This window comes from Parasteatoda tepidariorum, chromosome 3 (genome assembly GCF_982258835.1).
Source record: "Parasteatoda tepidariorum strain Cologne lab strain chromosome 3, Ptep-v5.0, whole genome shotgun sequence".
NCBI classification, from domain to species: Eukaryota; Metazoa; Arthropoda; class Arachnida; order Araneae; family Theridiidae; genus Parasteatoda; species Parasteatoda tepidariorum.
Window position 1 is genome coordinate 20,784,450 of NC_141757.1, and position 16,062 is coordinate 20,800,511.

Genomic DNA, 16,062 nt, shown 5'->3' on the forward strand with positions numbered 1-16,062 from the left:
GCCAAAGTTCTACAACAATTAAAGTGATAGTGAAATAACAATTAAGGTAAACTTAATTTGTTTAATTTTACCAGCTCTTTAAGTCATGATTATCAGATCTTACACCTTTGTTTATATATATTGGTGATAAAATAATTGTAAAGTAAATTTATTATATCAGATATTAAATTTAAAAGTGCATGGAATCATTTTTTTTTTATCTAAGTTTAATGTTTGTATCTATGTAGTAGATTTTGTATGGAATAATTCAAAAATAAGGAAAAAGTGTAATTTACTAATTATTTTGTTAAAAATTGAAAAAACTCATAAAGGAAAAAATGAGTGACCTTCATGATGAAAAAAGTTCTAGAACACTTCGATTCAGGTTGATTGGTTTCATTGAACAAAAATCACCAAAGAATTCTTAAAAGACCCATCAAAAATTTGAAAGGCACACTCATATGGTCAAAGTTAACTTTGTTAAATTTTTTCGTGTCTTAAGTCCAAAGAGATGCAGTTGAAATTTTATGGATATACAGACAGACCCATATTATTTTATCATATGTACAGACAGAAGACATTTTTATTAAAAAGGGAAATAATAGCACGAGGAAACATTATTTGTCACCAAAGGTTTTTATTAAATTATCCTTATTTGAAACAAAATTCACTTACCAAGAGAACCAAGTGTCACTATAGAAGGAGTGTAAACATCTGATCTTGTGCTGTGTGCACTCGAAAGTGGTGAGCCAGCTGATGAACGCCTGGAAGACAGTGAAAATGCAGAACTGGATCTTGAGAAGAGAGAACGAGCACGGGAAGGTAATGGCAGATTAGCCTAGAAATACATGGAATAAGACACATTTTTGCATTTATGGTTGAAATTAATGGCATAAAAATGTAGTGATTCTTGCGCAACCCATCGTGTTTCAGAGATCCGGACAATTTTTGCATGAAGACACTTTAAAAAAATGAATAGTAAGTAACTTGTCATAAAAAAAATCACTTAATGATTCGTACACACATATTACCCAACCATGGCCCTGTTTTTCAGGGCTTTATCTCTTAACAGCCATGGTAGGAACACCATATAGTTTTGATTCTAGACAGATGGCATGGACCAGGATAGCAATTGAGCTAGTATCCTTCTCTCCAAACTTCCACATTGCACTTAGAGTAGTTAATTTACACATAAAAGAGTTCTTATTTAAAATAAACAAATCCCACAAAACAGACAGGTTAAATTTTGATTTGTCTGTCATTTTTTTGCAAATATGATTTTCAAAGAACTATGAAATATGGAAAAGATTTATAGCTGGGAAAGAAAAAGATAAAATGAAAGAATTAAAGTGAAAATGCAAAGCTTCTTTTGACTGTAAAATAAATTCTTAATCGTACGATTGTATTGTGCACGGACCGTCACTACGACTGTATGAACTAAAAGAAGTGTTTCGATGTCCACTTAGAACATATTTCAAGTAAGCATTAAATATCCTTATTAATGCAAAATAATATACATTTCATTCATTTTTTAGACATTTCAAACTAAATGTTAAATATGAGATTAAAATTGATATATCACATTTCATTAGTATTTAAATTTTATAGAGCTGTTAATCAGTGTAAAAAGATAGCTTTAGTTCTTAGGATTACTAGGCGATAAGTTTGAGTCTCTATCTCTGCATCCCTTATTTTTTTTAAAATGCTTTTAAAAAATTTTATTCTAAAGGGAAAAAAGTATTAAATTTAGATCATTATTAAAAGAAAACCAAAATTATACAAGATATAGATCTGATAATAGGATTACTATCCCAGCATAGAAAAAAGAAAGCCTCAAACTGTATACATTGTTAAATGAAATGAGCTTCTGAAAAGAAACTCGATTTTAAGATAGATTCGGTGCCTTTTTTTTAAACCAAAATTTTTTTGGTGATGTTTTTAAGTTTAAATCAATAAAAATATAATTCAATAATATTTATTATTTCTTTTATTTTATCTACTGTGGTATTTTACTTAACAAGAAAGCTCTTCTTTCTAATGAACACCTCAATTGCCTCACTGTGTTTTCATTACTTTTTGGAACTAAAATTAGAATAATATTCTAATTGAATCGATTCATATATGATTATATTAGAGTTCCAAACTTTTAGTTTTAAAATTGTTCTTAAAATGAAAAAAAAAAAAAAAAACTGGAATCAAAATTAGTTCTACCTTGAAATTTTTTTTTTTATAAATATAGCTTAGTAATAATCCCTTGAGATAAAAATTGGGTTTTTAATTTAAGTTACTTGACAATTTTAATTTCAAACGCATCATGGACACACACCAAAATAAAATAGCAAATTTGTAAGTTTTGTTCAAGTGCTGATGAAGGTTGCATTTGATGATTTTTAGCTCGATGTTGTGTTTACAAAATGTTGCTGACATTAACATTAATAAAGACTTAGGTTGCTTAGTTGTTAAAAGCTACTGTTATAAAAAATTTATAGTTGAAAAGAATATTTTAAAATTTATTTTAACAGCTAATTATAACTGATTTAAAAAAAAATCAAGTTACATCACTAAAAAGTCACATAGGCATACTAGCAGTTTAAACAAAAGTAGCTTTAGTAAAATAAAATGTTTGGCAATGAATAAAAAAATTAGTGCACTTAGGAAGACTAGTAGAAATGAAAGTGATCAACAACAACAAGGGCATTTTGAATAAACATGTTGCCACAAAATGCAAAGAGGCTCACATTTTGAGGCTACACGATTCTACATAAATCACAACACGCAATGAATTCTTAAGAGCAACTGAGAAATATAAGCTAAATTAAAAAAGGTTCTTTAACAATTACTATGTATACTTAAATATTTAGCTATTCACAATAAAGAAAGATTGAAACATCAAGATACAAAAAGATTTCTTAATCGAAAAATCACTTGACAGACTTATTAATTATATTTTTAATGCCAATATTGAATGCATAAGTTATAAAAAAAAGATGATGTTTTGAATAAAACATTTTTTGCAGTACAATTAAAAAGTTAACTTACTTCTTCATAAAGTTCTTTTATCTTGTTTTGAACATCTGGTATGTTCTCGACGGCTGAAAATAATAAATCAGAAACATCCCTTCTTATTTCTCTTAAAAGATGAATTCGAATATCCTTGAATAAAATAGAATATAATAAGGTTGCAAGTCAATATTAATAATACTTATTAACAGAATTCTAAAATTGTCTTTATTAGTTTTTAATATTTTTTTCGATTTCTATATTTAACCCTAAATATTTCAAAGTTTTCTCAGTATGCAAGGGATTTATGAGCACTTAATTATAATACACTAATATTTTTTGAATAAATAATCTACAGTGTGCCAAAAAAAAGCAGACCACCCGGAATAACTTTTGATATAATGATCGGATCTTCACTTAATATTCGACTGGTTCAAAATTCCATTTCTCTGGAACTATTCAACCGATTCCACCCAAACTTTTAATTTTGCTATGCAAAATTAAATACTTTAAAATGGCGCAAATAATAATATACTTTAAAACTCCAAATTTGTTCCACTATTACTTTATAAAATAATAAATATTTACGAAATTTATTTTTTGCATGGAATTACCTTTGGATAAACGAATTTTATAATTGTGTGCGCAAATTTTTCAATTCGTTAAAAAATTTTTTTCGAGATGTGGCGAAAAAACCAAAAAGTAAAATTAACATTAAGGGGTCCAAACTTTGGATCATTCTCCTGACCAAACTATGGGGACTAAATTTTCTAGTGTGGCTACCTCCTATATTTTGAGGGTCAAAAAACTGAACCCGTTGGAAAAAAATGTATGTTTATTCAGAGAAAGTACGTTTTTGTGATTAATTGTGATTGGTTTTATTTACGTAAGTCTAGGACTCTGCCTCGAAGAGTAAAGGGCAAGTATTGACACTGTAAATTGTTTATGCAAATCGATGTTCCTCATCCAAATCACAGTTTACGTATGAAATTTGTTTTGGGCAATGAGCTCCCCTCCCAACCTACAATAAAAATAATAAGCAGTAAACAATTCTTTTGATAGTGAGAAGTCCCATGGTTCCCAGCAAATCGCAGAAGTCAAGCGAGTCAGTGAGTGGGTGGGTGACTACTTAGATCAGTTAGAGTAGTCACAACTTTATTGTTTAGGAGGCTTTATTGTTTTTCATTCTGTTCTACTGTTAAGTACTTGACTTCTCAGGCTATCAAAGCGAGGAAGCCATTCATTTTGCAAAGGATCAAATAGTGATGGAATGTTTTCAAATCAACCTTAGGAATATTAGGGAGACCATTGCCAATAGCCCATTGTGCAGCTCCAATGCAAGATAAATAAAGCACAGCTAGATACTTTTCTGATAAAATTTTATGATTTATTTCAGGTTGTAAACACAGATTTGATGATATTAAATTTTTAATTCTATATTTAAGATATATTACACAGGGTTCCCACTCAATTTCAGAAAAAAATACCCTGATTTTTCCACGTATACCAGGCAAATTTCCATGAAAATCGAGACCATATTTTCATCAGAAAACTTTGATTCTTTTATTTGTAATGTGAAATATGTATTAGATTTTCTGTGTAAAAAATATCATTAAATGAGGATGGAAACACTTCAGTTTGACAAAAATGTGAAAATTTTACAACAAATAATTGTAATAGATGTTAGAATTATTTAATCTCAATAACTGATTACTGTTATGGTCAATTTTCAGACTGGTTATTTTCCAGGTATAATATAGAAATATTCCAGGTTTTTGCAAAAAAATTGCAGATTTCCCTGATTTTTAGAGATAAAGTAAAATTCCCTGACAATTCCAGGTTTTTCCTGTTCTCCCTGACCTGTGGGAACCTTGATTTCATCTGGATAATGTTTTATTTTCTGTATTCTAAGATAAAGGTGATGTAATTCGACAGCAAAGATTTTTTTTCAAAATGGAAAAATGACCAGCTTGAAAAAATTTTGCTGACCACTGATGAAGAAGTTTGGGAACATCATCGACAGATTGAAAAAAATGTATAAGAATTTATATCCCTATCAAAGATTTAGGAATCAGAATAGTGCTTGCTTTCAGTAAGGATATATATCCTTAAAAGTTGATAAGTGGATAGGGACAATAACAGCAAGTTGAAATTTTTTTAAAAAAATTAGAAAATATTGTTTTCTGACTCTTAAAAATTTACATTAATTTAAAAGACTTACCTCTTCTATACCTATCAAAGCTGTTTTAGTTTTAATATCCAGACTTAGGCGAGAATTGCATCTTTCTGCTCTTTGTATTTTGGTTTGAAGATCGGAAATTTTTTTAGAAATCTTTTCATTTTCCGACTCTTGATCCCTCAAAGCAATTTGCAGTTCTTTACAATGATCTTGCTCTTGAGTTAGTTTTTCTTTCAATGAACTGATGCTTTCTTCTAAAAATTGACACCCTGATTTATTTGTATGAATTTGGATAGCAAGTTCTCGCAATTCAATTTCGGCATGCCTAAGTTTTTCACTGTCTTCAGCTGGAAAAAATGTTAGAATGATCTTTTTACACTGATTTTCAGTAATAGTTTTTTTTATTAATAATGAAATAACACTACTAATTCTTTTAAAAATTACTGTGATTATAAGAGGCAAGTACAATCAAGAACATATAATTTTAATTTAGTATCATAAAATTTTGAAAATGTCGGAATTTAACGTATTCAAAGTAATTTCCACAAATAATGAAATTTTTTATTTTTAAATTTCATTCATTTAAAACATTATAACTTTAAAAGGCATTTTTCTTAAAAAAATAATTATCTAACAGAAAAAAATTGTAGTTGTTCTTGATGTGAATAACTTAGAAATAACAATTATAATGTATTTTTGTATCTTCCACCAACTCCAATTAATACATTTCGATCTTAAATTATCACTAATTATAATAAATTAAAATAAAATAATATGAGATTAAATCAAGAATTATTGAAGAAAACATTACAAATACAAAATTTAAACTTAAACTGATATAGTCTTTACAACTGAAAAATTAATAGTTAAATTGAAACAGTAATAGTTAAAACAGATTTAAATTAGGGATGTAATAAACAGTGATTTGGTGGAATACCGAAGATTCGGCCAGAAAAAATTGGCCGAATACCAAATATTCAGCATCCAAATAACAACATTTTTTTAATAGAACTAGTTTAGTCATTATTGAAAATTAATCAAAACTTAGCTGTATTATTAGTATGGAGTAAAAGGAAGAAAAACTTTAATAGAAATGTTTAAAGTACCAAGAAATAATTATGATAAAAAAATAACACCTATTAAAAAAAAACTAAAGCTGTAAAGTTGAAAAAAAAAACTTCTTAATTCTTAAAACAAAACTTTAATGCTAAAACTAATATTTTCAAGGAAAAAAATTATCCTTAAAACAATAAAAGATAAATTTTTTTATGAGAAACGCTTTAAAAAATGCAGCACTATGATAAAAACGCCATTAAAAAATAAAGATTATATACAAAAGCAAAACAGAAAAAAATTAAAACCGATCTTAATTTTTGAAAGAAAATTTTAATGCTAAACATTTTGTTTTCAATTACCTTATTTTCAAGAAAAAATGAAGATTAAAGTAAAGAGACCCTCTTAATTCAAAGTTATAATAAAAACGTCTATAAAAACATTAGTTTTGTGAAAAAGAAAAAGCTAGATAGAAATCAAAACAAAAATCGTTCTTAATCTTTAAAAAATAGATTTAATGCTTAACTTTTTCACAGTGCTGTATTTTTAGAAAAAAGTGACCATAAAAGAGTAATAATGTTCATTAGAATTAGAAAAGTTCTTTAAAAAATGCATTCATAATAAAAACGTTGACAAAAAGAAAAGGTTAATAAAGAAATAAAATAAAAAGAGAAACAGAAAAAAAATTGTTCTTAGTTCAAAAATATAACTTTAATCTGACTGAGAATCACAGTGTTCTATGTAACTAGTTACCTGTTTTACCATACAAGAAAAGAGTGGCAATAAAAGAATAAAGTCTATTTACTTTAGCTAAAACTGAAAAACAAACAAAAATGAAAAAAAAAGTTCTCAATTTTTAAAATATAAAGTATTGAAAAAACGATAAATTGACTTGCTTGAAAATATTGTAATTAAAAAAAAAAAACACCATTAAAAATCTTATGGTTCAGTATAAAGTAATCTAGTTTCAATTCTTTAAATTTCGCTTTCCCATTTCAGAACATAAATTAACAAATTTTAGAGCTTAACAAATAGGAGTAAAAACTATAACTAATAACGTATAGTAAAAATACGAATTTAGATTATTCTTCATTACATTTATTAAAATTTCCTCCAAAAAAACTTTCTTGAAAAATAATATTCCAAATAATACTTAATAATTATATGAATATTTGGCCAAATATTCCGCAAAAGGGCTGGATACTGAATAGTGACCTAATATTTGTTATATTTCTAATTTAAATAGAGAACAAATATTAGATGCAAGAAAAAAAATTTAACATTTTGACTTACAATTAATACCAGGAGGGTGTATCGCTTGACGAAACTGTTCATTAGCAGCATTAACTATCCAAACAGTATTCTTCAATGCAGAAAGTTCATCTTGAGCTTTTAACACTAGCTTCATTAAATAATCTCGTTTTTGTAACAGATCTCGTTTGTCATTTTCAGCCTGAAAAATATTAAATATGTTAAAATAGAATATTTAAATTCAACTTGAAATAAAGAAAAAGACATTTCTACTCTGTAAGGAAATGTAAGATTAAGCTTCAATTTATAAAAATTTCAATATTAAAATAGTCAGATGTTACTCAGGACGTATAAAAATATTTTTTAAAAAATAATTCATTTAAATCATATTTCAATGATTTAAATAAAATATAAATGATTAAAGAATAAAAAAAAATTTAAAACAAAGTGATAATAAAATGATGAACAATAATGAACATAAGACTGTTAACAAATTATTAAGTAATGAAATTTTATTTAAACAATATACCATACTTGTATTGTTCGAATTAATGTGCTTCACTCAAAAAATTTGATAAAAAAAAAGTGAATAGCTTGCATATAGCACTTGAGATAGGTTTGGGATCAATTTCACACACACAAAAAAAATGACTGACCAGATTAAAAAATCAAATTTTTTGACGATTCTGTATGAAACTTTAATGCTGTTTTGAAATATATTCCTTACTTAAAATACATACATTTGATTGAATAATTAATATATATTGTTCATTGAAAACTATATACATTATTTTCAAACATAAATTTTTTTGGAAAATTGCATTTTTCAGCAGTCTTGCATATTTAAATAGACAACCAATGACAGTTTTTAATTATATTTTGATTTGTGTATTTTGTTACAATATTATATCACAGCTGTATAATCGGTAATATAGATAAATCTTTTCTGCTTTATGAGTGTTAACCATAGAGTATAATATAAATAAAAAGTGAATATAAATGAAATATAAATAGAGCACCTGCATTACGGTAATTTTTATCGCAAGAATAAAATCACGTGGCTGGAGGGCGAATTGAGAAATTTTCTGTCCTTTGCTTCTCTTTGTTACTTCAATGGAAGAAAGTCGAGTGGCAATTTTAAAGTCAAAAATCTTAAAATATGGTCGTTGGGCCAGGATAGCCTGGTTGGTAGATCGTTGGACTCGGGTTCGTGAGAACGGGAGTTTGAATCCAGCCAGCCAAAGAATCCTTGCGTATTAAATGGTGACTGGTCCATGTTAAATTTGTGGGGGTCAAAAATCCTCCAAGTTCCCATAACAAATCACCTTTGGATATACTGATATACATATAACCTTTGGATATACTGATACAAGAGTTTAAATTCCCTGTATTTTCCTGGTTTACCCAATTCTCCCTGTGGAGTGGCAACCCTGTCTATGGTGCATACCCATGTTTGACTTTGAATAGAAATATTTGAAACATTTTAGGCAAAAAAATAAGTTTTTAACTAACTTAAGTAACTTATGGAGTATTTGTGTTGATTTATTTTGCTCATGTAAGAAAGATTTTTCAACTTAAACAAAAACTGCACAGAACATTGATAACAATCATTATAGAAATGTAGGACAGAAAACTTAAATATTATTCAATTCAAATCATTGCAAATTCATTAATAAAGTGTGCATATTAGGTCATACTTTAATTAACATCTCTGCTTCAGCTCCTTCACCAGGTTCAGAAATTCCCAATGCATCCAAAATAATTTTATACCTGCAATAAAATATGCAAGTAAGATGAGAGCAATAGTAGAAGTACTTATTCACACTTGAGATGCACAATGGGCTATTGGCGACGGTCAGGGAAACATTCCTGAGGATTATCCGAAGACATGCCATCACAATTTTGATCCTCTGCAAAGAGGATGACTCCCCCCCCCCCTTTCATAGCCTAACAATCTGACCCAAGTCAAGCACTTTATGGTAGAACATTTAAAGAGGATCAATACTGCACAATCTCGGTTCCTACGTAGATTGATCGAAGCGGTCATCCACCCACTGGCTGAAAAAAGGGCGAATGAGATAAGAATCAAAATTTAGACAAACCAAATGAATACAATAATTTCAGATATGTTTGAAAATGTTCTCACTGGAAACAAAATTTTCTCACATTTATTACTTATTTTAGCAATGTTTCAGAAAATGTATGTAAAAGTGCAAATTATTGTCTTATAGATACTATTTTACACTTTTGCAACAATGTCTTGTATTTGTCCTAAAAATTTTATTCTCAACTTCAGTAGATTTTAAATCAAAAAAAATATCCGATTTTTGTTTATCACACTCTCAGTTGTGGTTAAGCAAAGATGGCTTATTTTCACTTTGTATCTGGCTTTTATTCTTAATTAAATAAAAAATACAGTGATGAGATTAGATGTTTTGAAGCAGTCTGCAGTAGTGAGTTTCATTTAGGTTCTGAAACATTTTAAATAGAAATTTGGAACACGTTTTAGTGTACAAATTTTATACTTTTGAAATAAATGCATACATTATCCCCTAAATAACTAAGCTTATTTCTTGAAGGAAGCCTAGTTCAATATTTATTAAATAACCAATCTAAAGCAGATTTTGCTTGTTTTGTTTTAATTGTTTGAATTAAAGCAGTTTGAAATAAAACTGTACAAAGAGTACGATCACAACACATACACAAGTAAACAATACCAGTTTTGGAAAAGTTTACAACAATTTAGATAGATTATAGGAACTGCGCTAGCAATCAAGTTATAGCAAAATAATTAAAAAAATTTTGCAATTTTAGAATATGCTTAAAAAAGGAGGTTTAAACTAAGCAATAAGAGAAAAAGTGGGCTGTGGTTCAGCTCAGCATTGGTTAAAACTTTCTTCTAATTAGAGATAATTAGTTTAAAATTAGGCTTAATCTTTTTCTTTGGTGTTAAGAAAATATTTTTCTCTCTTTTAGATGAAAAAAGTTGCTTAATTAATGCATGTGTGCTATTTATAGAGCGAAAGCAAAAGATACATAAAGCAAAAAAGAAAAAACACCCAACTTTAACCAGCTAAAGTAGGGATTATTTGGTTAAAGCCTGAAGAATATTCCATCTTCGCACTTTTTTTAACTGGCTAAAATTATGTTTAACAATCTGAGCTAATTAAAACTAGAAGTTCTATTATACATGTAGATTAAATGATTGAGAAATGTATTAGTAGGTAATTTATAGATGACCCTTGACTGTTACTTGCAACAAGTCTTGTAGGATATTGGTACTCACTGTGCTGATATATTTTTAAGGTTAAGCATCATTGCCCTAATATAATGTCTATTGCAGGTATAGTTTCTGGGTTTAATAATTTAGGATTAGTTAAACCCAGTGTTAGTCAGTTCTGGAACAACATTTCCTGTTTTATAAGGTATTCTTTAATGGTTTCAAAAAGCATAACATAAAATACAAATAAAAAGTTTACTTAGACTGGAGTTTCTGTGCCTTGTCATTAGATTCTTGATATTTTCGCTTCAAGATGCTGCACTCGTCTGCTTCTGTTCTGATTTCTGCATCCACAATTTCATTGCATCGCTTCAGCTCTTCAACTCTTTCATTCATCATCTTTGTAAAGCAATAAAATAAAAGCATGTTTTAGAGAAAAATAGAACATTAAATATTTTGATTGCTCCAAATAAATTTATACTCACAGTTTCGAATTCCAGCTTGTTTTTCTGTAGTGAAGCAACAGATCTATTTTTGCCATTTAATAATTTCTGGAACCTTTTCATTTGAAATTTTTCAAGGCATTCTTGGACAAGAATTTCCTGGATATCAATATAAGGATCAGCATTAGTTTAAGCTTTCTCAATGAATTTAAAATATTTTTAGTATAATATATACATATTATAAACTGAAAGCTATTAAAATAAAAATTTTAATTTAAACCCATGAACAATTTAAAAACTCCTTTTGCAAAATTTTAAATAACATTCCAATGCCAGAGTGTCATGCTTAACATCCCCAGATTCGATGAGGTATAGGTTCAAATCCCAATGATATCTGTTCTCTGTCTCACAAAATATCCCCGATGGTAGAATGATCATGGTTTATAATTTTCTTGCCAGGGAACTATAAGTGGGAGATTTTACTTAAAATGTAACATAAATAGGGGTAAATTTCATGAAAAAAATCTGCATGAAGTTGGGTTGGTTGCAGTGCCTGATCACGGAGTTCCATTGTATTTTTCATTTGGCAAAGAATTATAAGGTTACAAAGCTAAACATTGATAGCTGCCAATCTAATGTGGATCCGTTGATCAACAACAATAAAATAAAATAGAATAGAACAACAATAAAAAATTTACTGCAATGAAGTTATAAACTATTGAATACAATTTAAAAACAATTAGATAAACACATAAAATTTTCAAGCTCATTATTTATAAAAACAAATTTTAAATTGTAAAATTTTTAAAATTTCTTTTAAATACATAGGGAAAACAATTTTTTTTTTGTATTCTGCTGCATGAGATTTCTTAAAAGACCTTAAATACTTTGGAATCACTGATTTCAAATCTGCAATTGGTTTCTCTCTTCAAGCTACAGTTTTCTTTAAAATGACATTTTTAGTTTATTTTTTGTCGAAATGTACAAGTTTAAAAGCTTTATAAGCAGGGGGTTCCATAAATGTTGCGACAAACTTCTAAACGAGTTTGGGCACAGCACCAGGATTAAAATGGCTATGGGCGCTTCCCTATTATCAATTGTTTCTTCATGTGCTTCTGAACAGGTCATAATAGGTAAGCACCCCTAGTCATGCATGACACTTCCGGGTATGGGTTCCTATGCAAATTCAATCCTAATGATGTGCCTAAACTCCCCTAGAAGTTTGTCGCAACATTTTTGCCACCCCCTGTTATACATAACATTTTTAAACTTGCACATTTCGATAAAAAACATACTAAAAATGCCATTTAAAAAAATTGTAGCTTTAGGAGCAAAATTAAGTTCAGATTTGAAATACCCACACCCGAGTTAGGCAAGATTAAGTATTTGTATAAATGCAAAAAGAATTTGCTTCCCAGTGTTATTCATTATTTTGTAATTATACACATTTCTAGTAAAGTAGTACCTTGATGCAATTAACACCATTTTCAACTTTCAGCTCAAACAAATAATATAAAATGTTTAAATATATTAAATTACCTGTTTTCTAGAAATGCAGCACTTTAGTGACTTTTGAGAGTTAGAGATATAAAACTCAAAATATTTTATTTTCTCTTTTAACTCAGTGTTCGTTTTCTTGTTGGAATCCAATGCTTTGGAAGACAAAGTCATTTTCTCCTAAAAATGGGAAACAATAGTGTCAAACTATTTGCTAAAATAACGTACATACACTTACGTTTTAGAAATTTTTTTATGGTTATTACTAGCTGGATACTTATTTCCCACAGGGTAAAAAAAATTAACTATCAATAAATCAGTACTGAACTAAACTATGAAATCATGCATAAAATTGAACGACATGTACAAACATAATCAAAAAGAGCTAAAGTAATTCCATTTTTTAAAAATTATTATTTGTATTTGCAATAATTAGATTAAGCAAAACACATTTTTAGTAGTTCATCCCATCAAAATAATGATTAACTGTATTCTTTATCTTTTGGAAAGAATTATCTTTTGTTTGAAGCCAACAAAGTATGGACAAGATTTACCACAATTAAGTAATTTTTTCCTGGTACTTATCCCTTTCAAATGCCCATGTAATAATTTTTTCCACAAACCTAATCAGGCATCCTGCTAACTAAGCGCTCAAAACACGTAGATCCCTAAATATCATGACTTAACTCATATTTCTTAAACAAGGTATCACCTCTTTGCATTCAGATATTTTAAAGTATTCCCAATCATTGAGTGCTAATTTATCCTCCTCTTTTCAAAAACTGACTAGTTAATAAGCTTACCAATTTTTTTTAAACATACAATACCGCCATAATTTTAAGCTCCTCAGTTAACGTATTCAATGTTTTCTTTTTTTCCTCCAGTGTCGTTAACAATGATGAACGTTGACTCTCCATTCGTTTTCTCTCTTCCTCATTCGTTTCTCCAGCCATCTTCTTCAGTCGCAGTTGTAATTTTTCAATGTGAGACTCCTAAAAAGTTTTAAATATTATTTTAATAAAAATTCAAATATTAGGTATAATTAATTAATAAGAAGGTTAAGACCATAACACAAAAACTGCAATGATAATTTGAAAAATGCAAATGAGTCTGAAATGTAGTAGCTATTATAACAGAAAGGATTTGTGAGGTTTTCTCTCGCTACCTAAGCACTATACGACAGTATTTTTCACACAATCAATGATAAACGGGTAATTACTGAGCAGCTGTCAGTCCATTTATTTTTTTTCTGAAAGAGACATGTAATGCGAGACCATTCTTTGTCAAGATCTAGAAACTAGAAAGTTTGAGTCGATCAATAGCTAGATTTTGAATTATTAACAAAGCTTGGAAAGACAACCAAATCAAAATGTATGAGTAAATTTTCTTGTGGATTCATCTGTTATCTAACAATCCCAGAATGTACGAAGTGAAAGCAGGTAAAAACTTTATCAGAAACTCTAGTGGAATATCATAATTCTAATAGATTAGTAAATTCTAATGGAATTGACATCTGTCCTGTGGTCCAGATCCACCCATATGTTGGATAGAGTCAAAAGAGCACTGCATAGACATTGGTTTCATATGGGAAACGAAATCGAGGTGCGCATTTCCAACTGGTTCAAACAGCAAACAATATTTTTGTTTTGATTTAAGACTAAATGTTATAATGGGACAAACGCCTAGAAAGATGCAGACAATACTCTTCAATTTCCTTAAATTAATAATATAAATAGCTTTTTATTTATAATTCATTGATTTTATCTAATAAAACATCATTATAAAAATATTGATTCATTACAAATTCCTAAACACATCATAACCTAAAGATTCCCAAACTAGGAGCTGTGGTTCCCTAAAGACAATGATTGACATACAAGGAAACAATGAATCATTACAATTGCTTTTTTTCTTTCATTTTTAATGTAAAAGTGCTGTTATTAACAAATGATATAAAGAACGCATTGAGAAAGCAGATATTTTGAGAGAAAAAAAAGTTTATTGCTTAAGTTTACAAGCCTTTACCACAGTATTTTTGGTACTAGGTCTTAGAAAATAAACTAGTCTTCTTATTTCTTTCCACAAGCATTGAAAATTCCCTTTTTAACGCTGCTTTCAAAAGATTAATTATTAATCAATATCAATCAAATGAGAAAAATAGACATTCAATAAAATGCTAAAAGCAAAATTTCATAAAATAGAAATTTTTAATTGCCTATGTAATTTTTTAGAAAATGCATGCTTCATCACAGAATGAGATGGCTCATACAGAACAAATTAAAACTGAGCAGATTTAATTGATTGGATTTGTAACTAATATGGCTTTAGAATCTTTTTAAAACATACTAATTAATTCTGACTATTACTAATTGACATTCACTTAACAATAGACAAACTCATCATATAAAAATAAATTTTTTCTTTAGAATTTACATTTTCTTTTATATCTTAGCTATTAAAAATGAATAATTTCTTTTACGAAATTGTAGTACTAGTTACTTTGAGATTTGTCATACGATTAAAAAATTTTTTTAAAATTTATTATAAAAAGGTTATATTACTATGATTATTTAATCATAATTTTAATTCATATATTATTATATGCCAAAATTTGATTACGTTATCTCTAAATGAGCAGAATTAATCTAGAGAAATGGTGAAATAGCAAATCTGTGCAGATGACATTTTAAAAATTAAACAAATTTAAGTTTTTAAGCATAAAAAATATACTTACAACATTATACATTTCACTTTCTTGTTTGGTTCTTATTTGATCAAGAGCAATAAGTTTAACATTTAAATTTTTCACTTCTGTTTGCTTGTTCTGTAAAAATATATAAAGGATTAGTATTGTGAAAATACAGTAATATATTAGCCCTATGGTATTCAGGTCATGCAGAAATGAATGACACTGCTATCACAGGACGTAATACAATTTATTGCATAGTACATTAGCTAGATGTAAATCTTGTCCATGTCAATGCTTTTTTATTTTTTAGCCGTAAGATCTCAGAGGACTTAGAGTCTGTTAGACCCTGAAGTGGAGGTATTGGTACACAATATATGGACAATAGCATGCATTTCTGCAGAAAATTGAATTTGTTGGCTCCTGATGACACCTATTATATTACATACATATAATGAATACAAATATATAAGACATCAAGATTTATCTCGGCTTAGAATCTCGATCAGGGATCACGGCATAGTACCATGCTGGCTGAGGCCTACGTGTGGTCAGCAGTCCCACGAGTTGAGATATGTTGCTCTAGTTATATGTGAACCATTCTGGCATACACTGACGTGATAGTTTTCTTGTATCATTGGTGTTCACACTCTCAATGACTCTCTTACAATAAGAATTATTTATACATTTTGTATAGCTCATGTCTCCTTTTGTCTTTTCCAAAGGTTTTATCTGTCATATTGTTTATATAGGG

General features: G+C 28.4%; 1 protein-coding gene across 3 annotated transcripts in view; it reads right to left on the minus strand.

Annotated features, from left to right (window-relative positions):
* The window catches only part of LOC107446995 (coiled-coil domain-containing protein 39), a 30,586-nt gene that overhangs the window by 2,155 nt on the left and 12,369 nt on the right, over positions 1 to 16,062 (minus strand). For all 3 annotated transcript variants that reach the window (XM_016061790.4, XM_087158927.1, XM_087158928.1), the window contains 10 exons: positions 15,357 to 15,446; positions 13,450 to 13,614; positions 12,665 to 12,802; positions 11,168 to 11,284; positions 10,942 to 11,081; positions 9,160 to 9,232; positions 7,505 to 7,664; positions 5,201 to 5,505; positions 3,019 to 3,132; positions 655 to 817 (listed from right to left, as the gene is read on the minus strand). In XM_016061790.4, the coding sequence (XP_015917276.3) occupies positions 655 to 817; positions 3,019 to 3,132; positions 5,201 to 5,505; positions 7,505 to 7,664; positions 9,160 to 9,232; positions 10,942 to 11,081; positions 11,168 to 11,284; positions 12,665 to 12,802; positions 13,450 to 13,614; positions 15,357 to 15,446 (1,465 nt within the window). The remainder of the gene's footprint in view (positions 1 to 654; positions 818 to 3,018; positions 3,133 to 5,200; positions 5,506 to 7,504; positions 7,665 to 9,159; positions 9,233 to 10,941; positions 11,082 to 11,167; positions 11,285 to 12,664; positions 12,803 to 13,449; positions 13,615 to 15,356; positions 15,447 to 16,062) is intronic.